Source organism: Hyperolius riggenbachi, chromosome 9 (genome assembly GCF_040937935.1).
Source record: "Hyperolius riggenbachi isolate aHypRig1 chromosome 9, aHypRig1.pri, whole genome shotgun sequence".
Classification (NCBI taxonomy): domain Eukaryota; kingdom Metazoa; phylum Chordata; class Amphibia; order Anura; family Hyperoliidae; genus Hyperolius; species Hyperolius riggenbachi.
In genome coordinates this window covers 38,748,309-38,770,854 of record NC_090654.1, presented here as the reverse complement: position 1 = coordinate 38,770,854, position 22,546 = coordinate 38,748,309, and the positions used below count along the sequence as shown (strand labels likewise).

Here is a 22,546-nt window from a genome sequence, read left to right as displayed (position 1 = left end):
AGCACATGAATATCTATACAGTGAACAATGTACATGCAATAATTGTCGTAAAGAATATAGTGCAAAACAAGAAAATACATGTCTGGAAAAGCCCAGATCTCAAAGTTTCAAACAAGGGCTGACAAGCAAAGTGCAACAAATGGTGGAAAACGACCAATGGATAAAGTGCATAGTGTAACAAAAAATATAGGATACTTAGCCCAGGTATGAATATGGTGGCATCAGCATCAGGATGGTTTGGAGTGACAAGGAGCCCCCTCACAACGACCCCACTAGTATCGCGGGCGTTACCACGATTGCCTTTCCTCTCCTTGAAAAAGCGTGGTAACGCCCGCGATACTAGTGGGGTCGTTGTGAGGGGGCTCCTTGTCACTCCAAACCATCCTGATGCTGATGCCACCATATTCATACCTGGGCTAAGTATTCTATATTTTGTTTTGTATATTCCCATAGAAATTAAACAAATTAGATTGGCTGTTTGTGGATCCGCCCCTCTCCAGCATTTGAGCCCCAGTCACCCAATGACCAACTGTAGCAGGTTTAAGGCAGCAATTTAAATATTCCCCTAGAAAATCAACAGGTGAATTATGATTGGCTATTATAGGCTTCACCCACTTCCCTAAATAATCTCAGTCACCCAGTGACCATCTGGGCAAAGATTGAGAACCCTGCCATTAACAGTGTAAGAATGGCTGCAGTTTATATTTTCCCAGTTAAATTTGTTTTTGGCCCTGTCCACTTTTTGTAACCTGGACACACAGTCACTCAATGACCAAGTTTGTGAGCATTGGGGTCCTTGGCATCAATAATTTGTATTTTCCCAGTGAAATGAAACAAATCAGATTGGCTGTTTGTGGCTCCACCCCCTTTTATGAATTTGAACCCCAGTCACCCAATGACAAACTGTACCAGGTTTGAGGCTTGTGCCATCAACAGTGTAAGAATGGCAGCAATTTTAATATTCCCCTTGAAAATCAACAGGTGAATTTTGATTGGCTTTTTTAGGCTCCACCCACTTTTCTGAATATTAATCCCAGTCACCCAATGACCAACTGTGCAAAGTTTGAAAACCCTGCCATTAACAGTGTAAGAATGGCTGCAGTTTATATTTTCCCAGTGAAATTTGTTTTGGCTCAGCCCACTTTTTGTAACCTTGACACACATTCACTCAATGACCAAGTTTGTGAGCTTCCGGGCTCCTGGCATCAAAAATGTGTGAATGGAAGCAGTTTATCCACCAATGAAATCTGATTGGCAGTTTGTAGCCCCGCACCTTTAGTGAATTTGAAATCAAACAAATCTGATTGGCTGTTTGTGGCCCGCCCCCTTTTCAGAATTTAAACCCCTGTCTCCCAGTCACTGACTGTTCCAGATTTGAGGCCTCTGCCATTAACCCTCCTGGCGGTTTGCTAAAAATCCACCAGGGGGCAGCAAATGCGTTTTTTTTTTTTAAAAAAATTCTTTTTCATGTAGCGAGACAAAGTCTCGCTACATGATAGCCGCTGCTCAGCGGCATCTCCCCAACCCCTCCGGCGATCGGAGATCAGGAGATGCTGTTCAAAGAACGGGATGTCCTGGAGGGCTTCCCCCGTCGCCATGGCGACGGGGCGGGATGACGTCACCGACGCCATCGACGTCGTGACGTCAAGGGGGACTCTGATCCACCCCACAGCGCTGCCTGGCACTGATTGGCCAGGCAGCGCACAGGGTCTGGGTGGGGGGGGGGGGGGGGCGCGGCGCGACGGATAGCGGCGGATCGGCGGGTAGCGGCAACGATCGGGCACTGCACGCAGCTAGCAAAGTGCTAGCTGCGTGCAGCAAAAAAAAAATTATGCAAATCGGCCCAGCGGGGCCTGAGCGGTGCCTCCCGGCGGCATAGCCCGGGCTTACCGCCAGGGAGGTTAAGAGTGTAAGAGTGGCAGCAATGTAAATATTCCCCTTGAAAATCAATAGGTGTCTTCTGTTGTATTTGACTTTGTCTTCCGTTGTATTTGACTTTGACCTCAATAAACTATGTTTTGTTGATTAAAAAAAGAAAATGTAATAGATAGCGGAGAGGCCACCGCGGCGGTGAGAGGCATGGCGGCCATATCCGCGTCTCAGCCGGCGGCCTCCGCCACGCAGTTACATGTTGGAGTTTTGCCTGGTCCCTCAGTTGCACATAGACTGAGGGCTGCGCGCGCGCCAGGCGACAGGACCTTTATGCAAGTAGAAGGGGAGTCAGCTGATCAGCCGGTCAGCTGACTCCAGTAGTGCTCCGGATTGGCTGAGTGACTATATATATATATATATTGTCACTTAGTATATATATATATAGGACCTGCCTGTCAGTTGCTCTTTGTCTGCCGTTGCAAATGCTACGTGTTAGCACTCAGACCTTAGTCAGATCTGAAAGTGTGCAAGAACCAGCAGGAGCTGGGGATCCACACTTAGCCAGATTCTGTTGATAGCTTAAAGTACTAAATTGAATTGTATTATTTGTTATGACCCTCTGCTAGCCTTGACTACTCTTCTGCCTTCTGATTCTGTGCCTATGCCTATCTGATCTTGTTGTCGACTCAGCTTATACCTCACTCTGATACAGTCTTCTGTCTTTGTACCGTATCTGTCCGTGTGTTGCCGATCCTGCTTGTCTGACTCTCCTACCCTCACCAGTGAGCTTAGTTCTGGTGAGGGATTCTCAGTTTAGTAATCACCTGCTCCTCAGGTTGATAGCTGCAGTACAGTCTTAATCACCTGCTCCTCAGGTTGATAGCTGCAGTACAGTCTTAATCACCTGCTCCTCAGGTTGATAGCTGCAGTACAGTCTTAATCACCTGCTCCTCAGGTTGATAGTTGCAGTACAGTCTTAATCACCTAATTCTCAGGTTGATAGCTACAGTACTATCTGAATCACCCGTTCCTCGGGTGATAAGGTACATTCCGGTCCTCGGGTGAACCGATCACTAGTTCCTCTGTGTCTCCAGCCTGCTGGAGTACTGATTACAGTGTTCTATAGAGATACCTCCCTCTACCAGCTCCTCTGAGATAGTGGGTATCTCTATCTATATTTACTGTTGCGCCAAACACTTATCTTACACCTGGGTTTCCTGTGTCTTGCTATACTTGCATTATTGGTGATTTTGCAGATCACCACATAATCAGGTATAACATCTGTATTATTGGTGATACTGCAGATCACCAATAATCAGAAAATCTTTTCTTGCTGACACCAATCGTTACAGAAAATCAATAGGTGAATTTTGATTGGCTGTTGTAGGCTCCACCCATCTTCCTGAATCTTAATCTCATTCACCCAGTGGCCAAGTGTGGGAAGTTTGAAAACCCTGCGATTAACAGTGTAAGAATGGCTGCAGCTTAAATTTTCCCATTTAAAATGAATGGCTGAAATTTGATTGACTGTTTTATGCTACGGAGGAAGAAGGAGAGAGCATGTGGGGAGCTTATGCTAAAGATACAGGCCTACATATTTCTTCCCAGTGTTCAAAGTAGTGACTGGATAGTAGTGTACTGGTACTAATGGGAGACGAGGGTTCGAATCCTGGCTAGGGCCAGCACCTACTGTGTTTCCCCTAAAGTAAGACATCCCCTGAGAATAAGCCCTAGCAGGAATTCCTAGCATGCCTGAAATAGAAGACATCCTCCCGAATGTAAGCCCTAGCAGTAGCCCACATGAGACCAGCAAGTCACGCTCAATACAAAGCCCAGGAGAGCAGCAGTATAATGTGAGTTCTACAGTCCTGTATATGTGTGTAAGGCAATTTGTGTTTTTGTTGGAGCCAGCACTCCTGATTTGTCCTGATAAGCATCAACAGCACTTCACCTCTTCCCAGGACACACAGCTTATCCTATCGTGGAAATAGATTCTTACCCTCATGAGCAGCAGAATCAATTTCTTGTAAGTGAGAGCTTCTATCTGCCAATCACAAGCTCTGTGTATGCTGCTTGTGTTTCAGCATGGCATGCAGTATATACATTTTGTATAGGAAAACTACCATTGTTTCCCCCAAAAATAAGACATCCTCTGAAAATAAGCCCTAGCACATCTTTTGGAGCAAAAATTAATATAAGACAGTGTCTTATTTTCGGGGAAACACAGTATTCAGTAAGAAGTCCTTGGGCAAGACTTCCTAACACTGCAGGGTGGCCCCTTGAGTGTACCTGTTAGTTAGTGACTGCAGCTCTAGAGTGCTTTGAGACCAGTGCTCTGGTTAAGGGCCCTATTGAGATGGGTGACCAGGGTTGGAATCCTGGCTAGGGTCAGCACCTATTCAGTAAGAAGTCCCAGCAGTAAACATTGCCCAGCAGAGCATTGCTATGTAGAGAACCTCAGCTCAGCTACCATAAATCTGTAGGATTATACAATTGGAGGGTTTTATTGCTTAGCATTACTCAGCAAGTAGCGAAAGATTAACCTGTGAATAACCTATGCATGAAGAATCTTAAGACAGACATTGCTGTATATAGCAAAGTGAAAGTGTTCTATTGATGTTACTCCTGCAGGTGAGACTGTTTCCTATGTACAAAGAGCTTCGTAAAGGACATTGCTATACAGGCATAGAAGATAAGTGCTGCGTTGCTTGATGTTACTATGCTTCTGAGATTCTTCTGTGAAAAGAACAATTCTTGCATACTCCTTACATCATTTTTGAGACTTGCTAGGACACTTATCCAACATAAGAAGAGTTAATGCTTTGACTCCAGGACTTTTCTTTACTGCTGCATTCAAGGAAAAAAGTAGTTTCTCAAGGTTAAAGAGAAACCCCACACAGAGTTACAGATGTCTGCCTGCGATTTTGTGCCTGACTACTACATGTTCTTCTCCGTCATGGGTCCCTCATCAGCAATGGTGTTCAGTGCCTTCGGAGCTGCCTATGGAACGGCGAAGAGTGGCGCAGGTATCGCAGCCATGTCTGTCATGAGGCCTGAGCTGATCATGAAGTCCATCATCCCCGTCGTCATGGCTGGTATCATAGCCATTTATGGATTGGTTGTGGCGGTGCTTATCGCCAATAACATCCTACCCGCCATCCCACTATACAAGAGCTTCTTGCACCTAGGTGCCGGCCTCAGTGTGGGTCTGAGCGGCCTGGCTTCGGGATTCGCCATTGGCATTGTGGGTGCTGCAGGTGTGCGGGGGACAGCTCAGCAGCCCCGGCTATTCGTAGGCATGATCCTCATCCTCATCTTTGCCGAGGTCCTGGGACTGTATGGGCTGATTGTGGCCCTGATTCTCTCCACAAAATGAGACCCTCCCCAACCTTTTCATGGGATCAGTCCTCCTTCACCAGACCTGAGTCTGTCTTCGCTAATTGCAAGGCAGTCCGAGAGGAGAGACTGTGCAAGCAGTATGACCAGGGGGTCCTGGAGGATGAGGCCCACTTTCTGCTACACTGCAGCAAATACAAACCTGTGAGGACTGCCCACTTCCAGAGACTCTCCACCCACATCCTAAATTTCACCTCTGTAGATGAGGAGAGGAAACTCTACATCCTACTGGTGGAAGAGAAAACAACTGTGCAAACAGAAGCCCGATATAGCACTGCCTGCCACCAACTGGAGAGGAACATGATACTCCATGGACTATATACCCCTTATACTGCCCCCCATACCCTCCTCACTACTTTGGACTATATATATCCCAGCCCCCTATACTGTCCCTTATTTCCTCCACACCCTTATGCCCTTCCCTCATTCCCATATGCAAATTATCCTTTGCCAACCCCGTAAGCTAGACACACCTCCAGAACCCCTGGAATGCAATGATGTGTCAGCGTCTACACATTTTAGTAAGAGAGCTTTTTAGTCCTTTGTAGCCCCTTACATGATCCAATGGAAGTGTTAATCATTTATATTCATCAATCAACAAAATGCAGCAAATGAACAAAGGAGAAATCTAAATCAAATCAATATTTGGCGTGACCACCCTTTGCCTTCAAAACAGCATCAATTATTTTAGGTACACTGGCACACAGTTTTTGAAAGAACTTGGCTGGTGGTTTGTTCCAAACATCTTGGAGAATTAACCACGGATCTTCTGTGGATATGTGGCTGTAGGCTTCCTCACATCCTTCTGTCTCTTCATGTAATCCCAGACACACTCGATAATGTTGAGATCAGGGCTGTGTGGGGCCATACCATCACTTCAAGGACTTCTTGTTTACACTGAAGATAGTTCTCAATGACTTTGGCTGTATGTTTGTTGGGGTCTTTGTCCTGCTGCAGAATAAATTTGGGGCCAATCATATGCCTCCCTGATGGTATTGCATGATGGATAAGTATCTGCCTCTATTTCTCAGCATTGAGAACACCATTAATCCTGATCAAATCTCCAACTCCATTTGCAGAAATGTAGCCCTAAACTTTTAAGGAACATCCACCTCCACCATGCTTCACTGTTGTCTGCAGACTCTCTACAGCCCTTCAATGCACAAACTTCCTTCTTTTACAGCCAAATATTTCAAATTTTGACTCAGTCCAGAGCACCTGCTGCCATTTTTTTGCACCCCAGTTCTTATGTTTTCGTGCAAACTTGAGTCGCTTGGCCTTGTTTCCACATCAGAGGTGTGGCTTTTTGGCTGCAACTCTTTTTACGCTTTGCTGCACAATAGCTAAATAGGTTAACATACAAGGTAGGACATACAAGAAACTCACAACAAAACAAGATCATGCAAATGTCGTTGATAACAGTAACTCTGTGTCTTTGTTCAAAATAGAGTCTGTTCTAGTCCACAAGAGGGGTGACAGACAGTAAGATTGCATAATTAAGCTGGAAACACTAGGAAGGAGGGCCCTGCCAGAGGTTTACATTCTAAAGGGTGGGGGGTAGAGACAATAGGTGCATCTGTTGGCAGAATGCCTAGCAGAAAGTATGGTACTGATGCAGGGGGTAGGCGTACATGAAAAGGTGAATCTTGAATGCTCATTTGAATGTATTAAAGGTGGGGGAGAGTCAGGACCGGTCTAAGGCAGAGGCGAGAGAGGCTCCAGCCTCAGGGCGCAGTGTAGGAGGGGGCGCACAACTCACTTAGCTATCATTTCATTATTGTGTTTGAAGCAGAGAGAAATAAAAAGGGGATACATAGCAGTGACTGCAAGCTAGAAAACTAGGGATTAAAGAGAACCCGAGGTGGGATTTAATTATGGTAGTGGGGCACAGAGGCTGGTTGTGCACACTAACACCGCTGATTGGAGGGAAGGGACGTGGGCGGGTAGCGCCGATACAGATGAGGCGGGGGAGCGGCGCTGACTGACACCGCATAGGTAAACTTTGTGCTGGCGACACACTGTGTGTCGCTAGCACTGCGGAGGGTATAGCGGCGCGCAGGGGGGTCCTGGAGACACACCATGGGGCAACAGAGGCTGGTGTTAGTGTGCACAACCAGCATTTGTGCCCCACTAACATAATTAAATCCCACCTCGGGTTCTCTTTAAGGTGTTGGGGGCATGGGGGCCCTGGGGCGCCTCTTAGTCTTATAGCAATCAGTGTGCAACGGCTGGGGTGGGGGATGAAGGGGCGCACTTTTGTGTCTCAGCAATGGGTGCTGGAGGACCTTGTCCCGACTCTGGCGAGAGTCTGTTGGCTGGTGGGAGCACTGGCTAGTGAAGACCACTTCTGGCCAGACTTCTCTAGACAGTAGATGGGTGCATCGGGATCCCACTGGTTTTTGACATTTGGAGCTGATGGTACTGCTTGATATCTTCCAATTTCGAAGGGTAATAAGCTTGATGTGTCTTTCATATTCTGCACTAAGCTTTCTTGGCTGACCGATGTGTATACAGTCCTCAAAAGAGCATGAACATCTTGAAACCCCAGTCTGCTTTGAAATCTTTGTTTGAAACCTTGCCGAAGCAGTATTGATTTGATTTAAATTTTACTTTTGTTCGCTCACTTTGGATTTTGTAAATTGATAACAATAAACAATCATTATTTATATTTCTGAAAGCATTCTTTGTTTACTGCATTTTTTTCACACCTGCCTAAAACTGTAACGATTGTGGAATTCTCTCCGTGGTCAGCGCACAGGACGTGCGCTGATACTGCGGAAATCCTCCACAAGCATATAATTTGAGAGAACCCAGCAAAAGGTGCAACGCACCTGTAGAGGGAAATTCCTGTCGGCAGATGGAGCTGTGGAGTGCAGAGGAACAGCTCCTCTGCCCCGCCACAGACGCCAGACAGGAATTGTACGAAGGGAAGAAACGCAGGGCAAGATAGCCCTTAAAGAGAGAGAGTAAAGCGGCAGAGTGTATGTGTGTCCACCCAGCGACGATGAACATACAACCATGAAGATCAGGTGAGAAGGCAATCGCAAGAGATGGCAATTGCTAACAGCAACACAAGACCGAATAAGCACAGATGAGGAATGTATGTATGTCCACCAATCTAGCCGCCAACCTGCGACGGTGGACACTCAACAGAGGAAACCGAGTGAGAATGCAATCGCAAGAGAAGCGATTGCGAATGAGAATGAGCACAGAGACAGAATGTATGTATGTGCACCAATCTAGTCGCCAACCCACGACAGTGCACACACAACAGCAGAAACAAAGTAGGAATGCAATCGCGAGAGAGGCGATTGCCAGAGGTGGCACAAGGCTTAAGCAAGACAGGGCACGAGAGTAGCAAAGGCACAGCAAATCATACAATGAGAAGATAAGGAAAATAACAAACGCTAACTAAACGCGAACACCGCACTCATTCGCAACAGCGAACGCGTTTACAGCGCGGTCTCCGCATGTTAAGCACAACAGAGACAAGCACGCCTAACTAACCCCCGCCACCCAAACATGAAAGAGAGAACGTGAGCGATTGCTTAACGGTTACCTCACCGAGCCTACAGCAAGCGTTCGTATCAGACAAGACAGACAGATGGACGGGAAGTGGGATAGGAAAGATCCACTGCTCTTTCCGCCAGAGCGAGTGCGATCCAGGTAAAGTAACAGAGCTAGCAGGATCCACTGCTCTTACCGCCAGAGCGAGTGCGATCCAAGTATAGAAGCAGAGTTAGCAGGATCCACTGCTCTTACCGCCAGAGCGAGTGCGATCCAAGTATAGAAGCAGAGTTAGCAGGATCCACTGCTCTTTCCGCCAGAGCGAGTGCGATCCAAGTATAGAAGCAGAGTTAGCAGGATCCACTGCTCTTTCCGTCAGAGCGAGTGCGATCCAAGCAAGACAGACAGATGAGATAGCCGGTGGCAACCGCTGCTCCAGCTATACTCCAAGAAAGCGATCAGAAGGATCCACAGCCGCTACCGCTAGAGGCTAGTGCGATCCAAGTAAGACAGATAAAACAGAAGGGGCTACCAGTAACAACCGCTGTCCTGGTTAGCACCCACAGACAGACAGAACGATTTCCTGATGACCACCGTTGGCAACAGGACAATCGCAACAGAGAGACAAAACAGATAAGCAGGCTAACTGCACTAGAGAGGCTGCCTAGTGCAGTCCCCAGAATTACTCTAAGCTAGCTACAACAATCCAACAGGAAAGGCTGACACTCCAAGAGTGATTTAACAAACCGTTATGACCAGCGAAGCCTTCTGGTCAGCAGCAGGCTTTTATACTGCCAGCCCTCCAACGAGACAGCTGAGCAATTTGCATGTATGCAAATTCCTCAGCAAAGCAACTCTGAAAGTTGCAAGATAAAGCCAGGTCTCTTTTCCAGAGACCTGCATCTCTCAGACATAAGGAATGGTCAAACAGCTGGCTGCCTGTGCAGCCAGCTGAGCGGATCATTACAAAAACCTTTGCACAGTACTGTATGTATAAAGAAGGGTTTTCAAGGAGTTCTCACCCTTTGAGCTCCTATAGAGTAGGCGAGTGAGAGGACCTTTGGAGCTATCCACAAGACGTGAGAAGTTAAGTATTACAATATTGAACTCTCTGTGACTGAATACATCTTTAGGATCAGAAAAAAAACTAACTAAAAAGTCACTAACTGAAAAACATGACCCAGGCTTGGGTTAAACACAAACAGTGGTAAGATCAAAATGCCAGGGAAAGAATGTATCACTTGGGTCAACAAGCAAGGCCGGATTTATACTTTTTGTGCCCCTAGGCCAAGTATGTTGGGGCTCCCATTTCATGTACAGCAGCTCCTCCCATTCCATGTGTAGCCCCCTCTTCCATGTGTATCACCCATGTACAGCAGCCCTTCTCCCATTCCATGTGCAGCTCCCTCTTCCATGTGTATCAACCATGTACAGCAGCCCTTCCAATTCCATGTGCACCCCCCTCTTCCATGTGTATAACCCATGTACTGCAGCCCCTCCCATTCCATGTGCAGCCCTCTCTTCCATGTGTATAACCCATGTACAGAAGCCCCTCCCATTTCATGTGCAGCCCTCTCTTCCATGTGTATAACCCATGTACAGCAGCCCATCCCATTCCATGTGCAGCCCCCTCTTCCATGTGTATTATCCATGTACTGCAGCCCCTCCCATTCCATGTGCAGCCCCCTCTTCCATGTGTATTATCCATGTACTGCAGCCCCCTCTGCTTCATGAACAGCTCCTTTGGGCATCAGTTTCCCTTTTGCTCCCCATTTCCAGCCCCCTCTTTCATATGTAACAACCCCTATTTCATTTTCAGGTGCCCCCTGAGGCTGCATCCGCCCAAGGGTCGGGCTTTTGTGGTCGTTCCAAAAATACGGCCCTATAAAAAAGTGTATGTCCCCTATGTGGCAGAATAAGGTGTAGGCAGCATAAGAGGGGCCTTAGACCATCATAAAACACCTAAATGATGTCACCTACATGGTAAGCTTAGTAGATAGGAGACAGAAAGCTATTGATATGATAGCTGAGTAGCTGATAGTCCCTTCCCATGAGTAATCTTTACCTTTTCACAAATATATATATTGTGGTAAAAAAAAAACTTCCCACAGTGTGATGTCATGGCCATGGCCCTGACAGTTTCCTGTCTGAGCCTTGTTGCATTGTGGGGAATAACAGCTGTTTTCAACTGCAATATCTCCCTTTGTGCATACGTATATCTATGAAAAAAAATCAGTCTTTCAGCCTATCACATTGTTAGGGGGTGTGGTTATAGATAATAGCAATGGGTGCTGTCTTATTTTCCTGTCTGCCAGTGGTAAAGATGATGACCTGCAGGCTGATAGTGGATTAAACAAGATGAAAAAAATACATGGAGAAGAACAATCATTTCTTGATTTCTCTTATATTTTTTAACCTTTTACCTGCAATGTATTGATTTATTTTTGTATCCAGTTATTTTTTGTCACCACACAATAATATTGAGGATTTGTGTTTTGCAACACGTGAAATTAGGGTAAAAAATTATTTCTGACTTTCCTGAATAGTTTAATAACCTTTCCTCTTTTCTATACCCCCTGTTTCCCCTTCTCTGTCCCCCTTCTGTGTGGTTGGGGGTTGGCTGTTTGTCAGGGGGACGGCTGGTGATAATGGCCTTGGGCGGTAAAAAGTACAAATCCGGCCCTGGATGTCATTATAGGCCAGATGGATGAGGGAGGGAACAAGTACGCTACCCTGTATCTGAGTAGAAGACTATATATATATATATATATATATATATATATATATATATATATATATATATATATATATATATATATATATATATATATATATAAGCAGAGGAGCTTACAATCTACTCCCAATCGTAGTTACATGTCTATCGTAGTCTAGGACCAATTGAGGAGAAAGCCAGTTGGCTTGCTTTTGATTTGAGGGACACATTTCCTGCAGAGTGGTTCTCTTCAGCGTCCAGCCCGTCCAGCCCGAGCTAGCCTATCCATGCATCAGACATCGTTTGGTTCTTTGAAGCTTTGGCTCCCTCTAGAGTCTATTTTCCAGACAGCATATGTCAAAGAGGCATTATATCTCCTGAATTCCAGTTCAATCCTGCAAATCTGCTAGCTTGTCAGACAACCAACATGCCCATAATTTATAGGAAACTTGCCAATCAAGGCATCTCCAGCATGGGCTCTTGATAGACCAGCACGTTTTCTATAATTAATCACTAGTCTGGATGTCTAAAGGGGTTTAAGACAGCTAATGTTGATCCATAAAGGTCACCTTGTGACGAATGAAATGTCTCCAAGGAAATTAGAACAGATGTCAAATTGCTCTGTGACCTGAAAGTTATTCTACAGATCCCATAATCCCTTACGAAGTGCTAGCCAAATCCAGTTTCATTTAAGGATTATCTTCCTATGTATGTAACACAATATTACCTTTGCGACTTCTGAGAATGTTTGCATTTTCCAATGAAATATATCGACTAGTATGTGCAAATGGTGTAGAGGGAATCTTGGCCTGTTGTCTCATAAAGGTCCATTGATGGTGAAATGTTTGTTGGACTTCATGGGGCATATTCACTAGGGATGCTCATTCGGATTCAGTGGACATGAAATTTCCACATTTCCAACCAGTAATCAGCTTTTCCGACTGGAACTCAAAAATTGGATTTCTGTTGAAATACTGCATTACCACAACTCTGTATTTTTAGCCCAATCACAGAACTCGAAAGCATTGGATCAATCAGAGAATGTAGAGTCCACTCGGAAGTATTTGGCCAATTGGTGGATGCGAAAAATGACCTCGGAATCGGAAATCCACAGAATCAGTAATTTCCACGGAATTGGAAATCTGCATTTCCGACCATTCCCAATATTCACTAATCAGAGGTAAAATTTACTGTGTGCAAGTAGCACATGGCAATCTTACCGGCACTTACGGCACTGGCGCGGTTAGCGCGACCCGCGTTACCTAGGTAAAAGGCGATCAGTGAATAATGGCGCACAGCGCCTATGCATAAAAATGGCGCCGCATTAAAAAGATACGCTTATCGCTATTTATCGTTAGTACTGCATAATAATGGCTCACAGGTAAAAAAGAAGAAAAACGGCACACACTAACGTTATTTAGCAATAGTGGCACACACTAACGTTATTTATCAATAGTGACACACACTAACGTTATTTATCAATAGCGCCCTACATAAGCCAAACTGCAGACGTTATTTAACTGCAAAATGGTGAATGGATTTAATGTAACACTGTCAAGGTTAGGGTTAGGCAACACTGGGGGGTCTTAGGGTTAGGCACCATCAGGGGGGTCTTAGGGTTAGGCACCACTGGGGGGGTCTTAGGGTTAGGCACCACCAGGGGGGGTCTTAGGGTTAGGCACCACCAAGGGGGTGGTTAGGGTTAGGTACAGGGAGGGTTCTGTGTGAGAGTAGGGTTAGGTATAGTTACAGTACAATATACACCACCAGGGAGGTGGTTAGGGTTAGGCACCAACAGTGGGGTGGTTAGGGTTAGGCACCACCGGGGGGGTTTAGGGGTTAGGGATAGGTGCAGAGAGGGTTCTGTGTGTTAACGCTAAATAACGATAAGGCTTTAACGCTAAATAACAATAAGGCTTTAACGTTAAATAGCGATAAGCGGCAAACGGATTAGCGGCAACACTGTGCGCCATTATTCACAGGCGCCATTTTCAGATGGATGCGAGCGGGCTGCCTGCCGACAGTTTATCTGGTAGTTCCCATATGGCATTCCTTGACCTTCCAGCGGACCCCTTCTGTGCTTCCACGGGCCTTCCTTTGAGGCACAAATACTCCCAGCATGCCCCCATTAAGGCATCACAGCACCCAGTATGCCCATATAGAGGCACCACAGCATCCAGCATACCCCCAATTGATGCACTACAGCTCCCAGCATGACCGCCATTGAGGCACCACAGCTGACTCTGCCTGGGGGGACAACTGGGGCACCCCCAATAGATCCCGTGCATGTGCCACTGATCTTTGGGACTAGCAACGCCCCTGTTATCTACTGTAAGTGACAGCAACATAAGAGAAAAGTAATTTACAGCTCATTTTATTTAGGGAGAAACATACGTTTTATACATATGCATACATACAAATTTTAAATTGTATAATTTTTTTTTGCAATAATGGTCCTTTAAAGAGAACCAGAGATGAAGCACCCTCATGTATTTTATTACATTTATCAGTGGGAACATGACAGTAAACACCTACCCTGCTTTTAGTTTTATTCTTCTCAGTCTAATCTATCTGTTATCAACTGTGATAAGAGTCCACCGACCATTCAGTCGAGGTTTGACCTGGAATCCTTATAGCTGAGTCACTCTTCTGTGGAGTCTTTTCAAGCCCAAGCCTTCCCCCTCCTTGCTCAAATTTCATGCTTTACATACTGAGAGCTGTGATGACATGGGAGGGGCTGCTGCTGCAGGAAAAATCTCTGTCTAACAGACAAGTGTGGCTGTGTGATCTGTGTGCTCTGTCTGTGCAGCCAGTCATCATTATTATCTACTGTATACAGTTTCATTACTATGAGAGACACTTCCTACAGGCAGCCACAAAGCATACCAGAATATGAAGTTGAAAGCACACAGATGAAAGCCTACAGCAGCCCTGCTTGTCTATAGTCTCATATAGCCTAGACAGCACATCCAGAACACCTCATAACCTGGAAACAGGTGGCCATATTGGATATTTCCTGGAGCAATAATGGATAAAAAGCACTCAAAAAGGCACACCAGAGTGGCGAAATTATCGGGTAGAGCATATATTCTTTACAAGCTATCAACTGATATGTTTATTTTGTGTGAATCGTTCATCTCTGGTTCCCTTTAAGCTATTTGCCAAGCAATTTACACTAGCAATTTGGTCTTTACCTAAGTAATGTGGGTCACACAATATTTCAATGAGTATTAGTACGGTACTTGTAAAATCACTGTGTGCTGCTTGTAATGTTACCGTTACTTACACTGACTGACTACATAGCGCGTGCTGTACAATTAGCGCAACCAGTGTTACCTAGGTAACACATACTTTGCTTGGGTAACATGGGCTATGTCAGTAGCATGTTAAATTAGCAGAGCCAACTTTACCTGGGTAATGCAGGTTGCGTTAATTTCACAAGTGGCACTACACAATTTGCACTGTCAAGCTCCTGTTGATCCCAGTACCAGTGGCATGGAGTCTAAGTGAGCACAGGTCTTCACCAGTGCAACCCGCAAGGGATGATGGGCCATCACTCTTAGCGGGCAACGGACTACTTCCACCTACCACCAGGTCACAACCCCTAGGGCTGCCCCACCAGTGATGAGAAGAACAGGAGGGGTGGACTCTGAAATAAGGGAAGAAGAACGGACTGGAATGACAGGGCAGATGGATGACAAGGCTGGACTGATGTGACAGGACTGACTGAGGACAGGACTGACAGGTGACAGGACTAAGGCCAGAAACCCACTAGGAGCGATTTCTAATCTCTAGTGATTTGAAAAACCTCTTGCTAATGCAATGCTATGGGGGATTTTTATAAAATCAAATCGCTCAAGTGGGTTTACACCCATAGCATTACACTAACAAGAGTTTTCAAAATGCAAAGCATTTACAAAATCGCTCCTAGTGGGTTTCTGGCCTAACTGATGACAGGACTGACTGAAATAAGGACTGACAGTTGGCAGGACTAATTGAAGACTGGACTAACAGGACTGACAACTGGACTGACCAGTGGCAGCACTGAATGAAAACTGGACTGAGAGGCCGACTAATGACTGGACTGATGGATGAAAGGATTAGCAGGAGACTAGACTGACATGGCCGACTAATGACTGGACTGATGGATGACAGGACTAGCAGGAGACTGGACTGACAGGGTCGACTAATGACTGGACTGATGGATGACAAGACTAGCAGGAGACTGGACTGACAGATCCGACTAATGACTGGACTGATGGATGACAGGACTAGCAGGAGACTGGACTGACAGGGCCGACTAATGACTGGACTGATGGATGACAAGACTAGCAGGAGACTGGACTGACAGGCCGACTAATGACTGGACTGATGGATGACAGGACTAGCAGGAGACTGGATTGACAGGGCCGACTAATGACTGGACTGATGGATGACAGGACTAGCAGGAGACTGAACTGACAGGGCTGACTAATGACTGGACTGATGGATGACAGGACTAGCAGGAGACTGGACTGACAGGGCTGACTAATGACAGGCAAGGGAGTGACCAAAGTCATGAATGGCATAGGGACACTCCGTAGCTGTTCAGGATGACGGAACAGTGCTGAATGTGAATTGGCCAGGGTTTAACCACTTCTACCTTCTGTGTTTTTTCACCTTATGCATCCGAGCAATATTCACCTCCCATTAATTTGTCAATAACTTTATCACTGCTTATCATAATGAAATGCTCTACATCTTGCTTTTTCTGCCACCGAATAGGCTTTCTTTGGGTGGTACAATTTGCTAAGAATTATTTCTAAATACATTTTAATGGGAATATTAAGAATAAGATTGAAAAAATTCCTTATTTCTCAGTTTTCGGCTTTAAAATAATACATGCTACCATAATTAAAACGTATTTTATTTTCCCATTTGTCCCGGTTATTACACCATTTAAATTATGTCCCTATCACAATGTATGGCGCCAATATTTTATTTGGAAATAAAGGTGCATTTTTTCACTTTTGCGTCCTTTACTATTTACAAGCTTATAATTTAAAAAAATATATAATAATATACCCTCTAAAAGGGAACCAGAGACGAAGCACCCTTGTGTATTTTACCATATATATCAGTAAGAACATTAGAGAAAACACCTACCTTGCTCTCTGTTTCATTCTCACTGCTAAAAGTGTCTGTTATCAGCTGTGATAAGAATCCCGGACTGAGCATTCAGTCTGGCTTTGCAGGGAATAATTATAGCTGAATTATTATAGCAGAGCCACAGGGGGGCAGTCTTGGGCTTGAAAAGACACCAGAGAAGACAGACTCAGCTATAATCTTTCCGTAGCAAAGCTAGACTGAGTGCTCAGTCTGGGATTCTTATCAGAGGTGATAACAGTCAGATTAAACAGAGAACAATGAAACAAAGAGCAGATTAGGTGTTTACTGTCATGTTCCCACTGATTTATAAGGTAAAATACAAGAGGGTGCTTCATCTCTGGTTCTCTTTAACATGCATATTAAAAAAAAGTTCAGACCCTTAGGTCACAATTTTTTTTTTTAATTGTCATTTTTTTTTATTAAAAATTTTCTTTGGGTATTTTTTGAAGAGTGTGGGAGGTAAACAGTTAATTTTAAATGTAATTGTGTGTCTGTTTATTAAAAAATTGTATGTAGATGTAGTTTTACTATTTGGCCACAAGATGGCCTCAGTCATGTTTTTCTTTTTGTCCTATAAGCGAGCGATCACGCTTACAGGAAGTGAAGGGAGGACGTGAAACTTTCTTTCTTCAGAAAGATCGCAGCTTATCACAGAAGCCGTCGGTCTTTCTAATGGGGACTTAGATCAATGGATGGGACCTGCATTCCCATTCATTGATCTCCGGGCTAACGGGCGGTGACACAGGAGCCCACAAACAGGCGCGGGAGCGCGCAGCAGTGCGGCAGCAGCTTTTTGTACGTAGCAGCTACATGGACCCGCCAGCAGAACCAACAGGAGTTATATGGTGGCCGACAAATGTATTTCTTTTTAAACAATGCAAATTGCCTGTGGATCTTCTGCCTCTGAATTGCATGCAGTATGCGAAAAAGTAGCACATGTTGTCAGCTTCTATGTGTCAGGCGGCAGGCCTATAGCAATACATCCTTTGTGTTTTGCAGTGCGATTTGAACAAGTATGCTTCCAGCTTTAGACAGGGGTCACACTTGGTGGAAGCACAGGCAAAATCACACATCAAACCAACAAATGTTGATTCCGATGATACCTTTAGGGCCCTTTTCCACTAGCGGCAATTGCGATGCTGAATCGCAAAATCGCAAAACGCTAGTGATTTTAAAATCGCTACAGTTTGCTTTTTAACATAGGAATCACGGTAGGTAATTTCCACTACCACGATTCCTTTTTTATTCAAGAGCAATCGCGCCGCAGTGCATTGCAATCGCCGGGAAATTGCCGGAAAATTTTGTACTTTGCTGAATGGCAATCGCTAGCGTTTAGCGCGAACGCTAGCGATTGCTAGTGGAAAAGGGCCCTTAATGACTAATTGTACACAATTTATTGCAAGCTTTCGAAATGTTTCTTCTTCAGGCATTATACAGAACTGGATCAGAAGCGGACAATAACTGTATGGTTCTGATACGGTTCTGTAGAAGGCACATTCACTAAATTCACGCAATGCGAAATCGCACTGCTAAACGCAAGTGATGTATTCTCTGCGGGCCTGCCATGATTTCCAAAAGCCTCTGTGATTCAGGTAATGATTGGCAATGGAAATCTCATGCAGCATGTGATGAGATTTCAATTTTGCGTGACGCTTGCCTTATACTGTTAGCCATAGACTCTGAACAAGCATGCAGCAGGTCAGGTGCTCTGACTGAAGTCTGACTAGATTAGCCACATGCTTGTTTCAAGCTCACCTAAAGTGAAGTGAGAGGTATATAGAGGCTGCTATATTTATTTCATTTTAAACGATGTGGATTGTCTGGCTATCCTGACCATCCTCTGCCTCTAATACTGTCAGCCATACACCCTGAACAAGCATGCAGATCAGGTGCTCTGACTGAAGTCTGAATGGATTAGCTGCATGCTTGTTTCAGGTGTGATTCAGACACTACTGCAGCCAAAGAGATCAGCAGGGCTGCCAGGCAACTGGTATTGTTTAACAGGTAATAAGTATGACAGCCTCCATATTTCTCTCACATACAGCAGAACCAGGGAACATTAGGGGGAGAGGACTCAAACCTTGAGAGCTTACAATTAGGAACAGTCAACAAAAGGCTAATAATTCTAAGGAAATGTGTATAGTCCTGCATCAATTCAGATTAATGGATTAATGTACATCACATTGACCATCCCTTTTTACAGTCTACAAAAAGAAGGGCTGCTGCACATGGTTGGAGGTGCTGCAAATAGATGTCAAACATGGAAAAAGTGCTTTGCATGGAATGCAATGGGGGTGCTACACATTGAATGGGGGCTTCACATGGAATGGGAGAGGGCTGCTGCACATGGAAGGGGGAAGGTGAATATGGAATGGGAGAGGACTGTTGCACATGGAAGGGGGACTGCATATTTAATTGGGAGAGGGCTGCTGCACATGAAAGAGGGGCTGCATATTGAATGGGAAAGGGCTGCTTCACATGGAAGGGGAGCTGCATATGAAATGGGAGAGGGCTGCTGCACATGGAAGGGGGGCTGCATATGGAATGGGAGAGAGCTGCTGCACTGTGCACATGGAAGGAGGACTGCATATGGAATGGGAGAGGGCTGCTGCACATGGAAGGGGAGCTGCATATGAAATGGAAGAGGGCTGCTGCACATGGAAGGGGGACTGCATATTGAATGGGAGAGGGCTGCTGCACATGGAAGGAGGACTGCATATGGAATGGGAGAGGGCTGCTGCACATGGAAGGGGGGCTGCATATGGAATGGGAGAGGGCTGCTGCACATGGAAGGGGGGCTGCATATGGAATGGGAGAGGGCTGCTGCACATGGAAGGGGGCTGCATATGGAATGGGAGAGGGCTGCTGCACATGGAAGGGGGCTGCATATGGAATGGGAGAGGGCTGCTGCACATGGAAGGGGGCTGCATATGGAATGGGAGAGAGCTGCTGCACATGGAAGGGGGGCTGCACATGGTGGAATAGGAGAGGGCTGCTGGCCATGGAATTGAAGCTGCACATGGAATGGGTAAGGGCTGCTGCACATGGATGTCACACATGGAAAAAAAAGCGTCACCTGTAATGGGGGGCTGCTGCACATGGAAGGGGGCTGCACATGGAATATGAGAGGGCTTCTGGATCTGGACATGGATGTCACACATGCAAAAGGGGCTTTGCATAGAATGAGAGAGGGCTGCTGCACATGAAAGGGGAGTCATAAAAAGGTTAGCCTAGTGCCATAAAAAGTATAAATCAGATAAATCCACCATTCGCTTCCTGGATATATGCATTGCAGTTTTCCGCTCAAAACAGCGGATTTTCCCGTCCATTTAGCAAAGTGGGCATTCATAAAAGCTATTCCCGCATGAAAATCTAAAATCCCCCAGCAGAGCGAGAAATTTCCGCCTTCTCCAGTGTTTTTCTAGATTTATCTAGAAAAAAGTAACAAAATGGCCATTCATAAAGTTTAGAGGAAGCGGTATGTGGACGGGAAATACCGCTTCCTCTGATTTTGCGGATTACATACAAGTGAATGGGACAGACCTCCCAGAGAGAGCAGTGCAAGGAGGGACTCTGCCGGCTGAAGTGTTTCCGCATGCCTTCTGACAGCTTACCGCCAGCCTTCAGCGGGAGATCTCCGCTCTGCTATCGCAGCTGGCAAGATTTTTTTGAGTGACCACCCAGAAGTGTAAAATACCGCTGCTGTATTTTACCTCTACAAGTATTTACGCCACAAGTTTTTTATGAATAGAGCCCATTGGGGACTGCAGCCCCATACATTATGGGCTCTATTCATAAAACATTGGAGTCGGAAAAAATTGTGGAGGGAAAATACCGCATCAGTATTTTAGACTTCTGTGTGGTCATTCATAAAAATCTTGCCAGCTGCGATGCAAGTTGCAGAGATCTCCCGCTGAAGGCTGGCGGTAAGCTGTCGGAAGGTATGCGGAAACACTTACGCCGGCAGCGTGCACTGCTCTCTCTGGGAGGTCTGTCCCATTCACTTGTATGTAATCCGCAGGCTTCGAGGAAGCGGTATTTCCCGTCCACATACCGCTTCCTCTAATCTTTATGAATGGCCATTTTGTTACTTTTTTCTAGATAAATCTATAAAAACACTGCAGAAGGCGGAAATTTCTGCTGGGGAATTGTAGATTTTCATGCGGGAACAGCTTTTATGAATGCCCACTTTGCTAAATGGTCGGGAAAGTCCTGTTTTGAGCGGAAAACTTGCGGTAAAGTTTTATGAATAGAGCCCCTATATGTAGTTCAGAGTCAGTCTGGCCTATTCATCTTTTGATGTTTGGTTATAATTAAGAATAGTTTTCAAACGTGATTTTTTTAATTTTCAGTGTGTGTATATTAAAGTGTTCTTTACAAATCCACCTTTGTAAAAGATAATACTGAATCTGAATGGCATTGAGCTCTATTCACAAAACCAGGTGCGGTAACTCTTTTTTGGGTGAAAAATGACCTCCAGTTATAATTCACTAAAAATAGTGAAAATAGTGAGTATTCACTAAAAATGTACCAAGTGTGATAAATGTTTGATAAAAATGTGGTAAAACAGGTGATAAAACAGGTGATAAAACTGTCAGTAATATGTACGGAAATAAAGCTTTTTTGAGCACTGTAGGGCAGCCCAAATACTTGCCACCCATTACACAGAGACGACCAGGGCCGGGCCGAGGCATAGGCTGCAGAGGCTCCAGCCTCAGGGCGCAGTGTAGGAGGGGGCGCACAATTCATTCAGCTGTCATTCCTAATTGTGTTTGAAGCAGAAAGAAATAAGAAAAGGGGATACATAGCAGTGACTGAAAGCCAGATAACTAGATATTAAGGTGTTGGGGAGGTTGTGGGCCCTGTGGCCCTCTTAGTCTAATAGCAATCAGTGTGTGAAAGCTGGGGTGGGAGGGATGGAGGGGCGCACTTTGGTGTCTCAGCCTTGGGTGCTGGAGGACCTTGTCCCGGCTCTGGAGACGACCCAGGATAGTGGGACCTGAACTCTTGCACAGGACAGAAGGAAAACCTATAAAATGCACCCTGTATGTATATAATTTAGCCTGTCTAATTCAACCTCATCTGTGAATAATCACTACTGTAATTTGAGCTCTCAGCTGTGCCAGCTGGCTGCCTCAGCAGAGCAGCTAATGTGTAAACACAGAATGTTAACCCTACGTCTGCTTCCATGAAAGCAGGAAGTACATACACTGGAAATGTTTTGCTGAATTTGTATCAGCTGTAACAAAAATGTTTTTCTTTAAAGGTTATTATGCTGTTGCTTATCTTTTAGAGCAGAGAGGAATTTCCTCCTTGCCATCTATAACATCATCTAAAAGACTGTACGAGGTCTGAAAGTGCGCCTTGAGATTAGACACACTCGTCTTTTCTGCCTTCTATGTAAAATTGACATAAACTCGAGCAAAGAAAGCTCAAAAGGCTCCATCCTGAAGGCCAAAAGCTGAGAAGTGATAATTATCACCTACCATTTGTAGGTGATAAAAAAAAATCCTTAATTAACACCAACTTTTCAATTAAGAATCTCAAATTGGAGATAAATTTTGAGGTAATTACCACACTTTTACCTCACTTTTACCGCATGAGGTAATTTAGTGAGACAAAAATGTGTGAATTTCAAAATGGAGATATTTTGGTCGGTGTTTATCACTACCTAATTTAACTCATGCGGTAACTCATTGAGAATAGAGCCCTTTGAGTGTCAGCGACAAATGTTGTATCGATTCGTTTTTGTGGCGTATCCCTTTAAGACCTCTGCCGTGCCGCCCCCTCTACGCATCCAGCAAATGTGTTCAGACAAGTATCTTGTGTAGGAAGTCTTGACATCCTGTACAGGCAGCCGCAGCCCAGCAGGGGGCGCACAGACCATAACGGGTTAATGCTGGTCCCACC

General features: G+C 45.2%; 1 protein-coding gene across 1 annotated transcript; it reads left to right on the top strand.

Annotated features, from left to right (window-relative positions):
- Nucleotides 1–4,780: 4,780 nt before the first annotated feature.
- LOC137531561 (V-type proton ATPase 16 kDa proteolipid subunit c-like) lies at nucleotides 4,781–5,248 on the top strand. Its single transcript, XM_068251481.1, has one exon. It carries the CDS (start codon nucleotides 4,781–4,783, stop codon nucleotides 5,246–5,248), a length of 468 nt encoding a protein of 155 aa, XP_068107582.1.
- The last annotated feature ends 17,298 nt before the right edge of the window (nucleotides 5,249–22,546 follow it).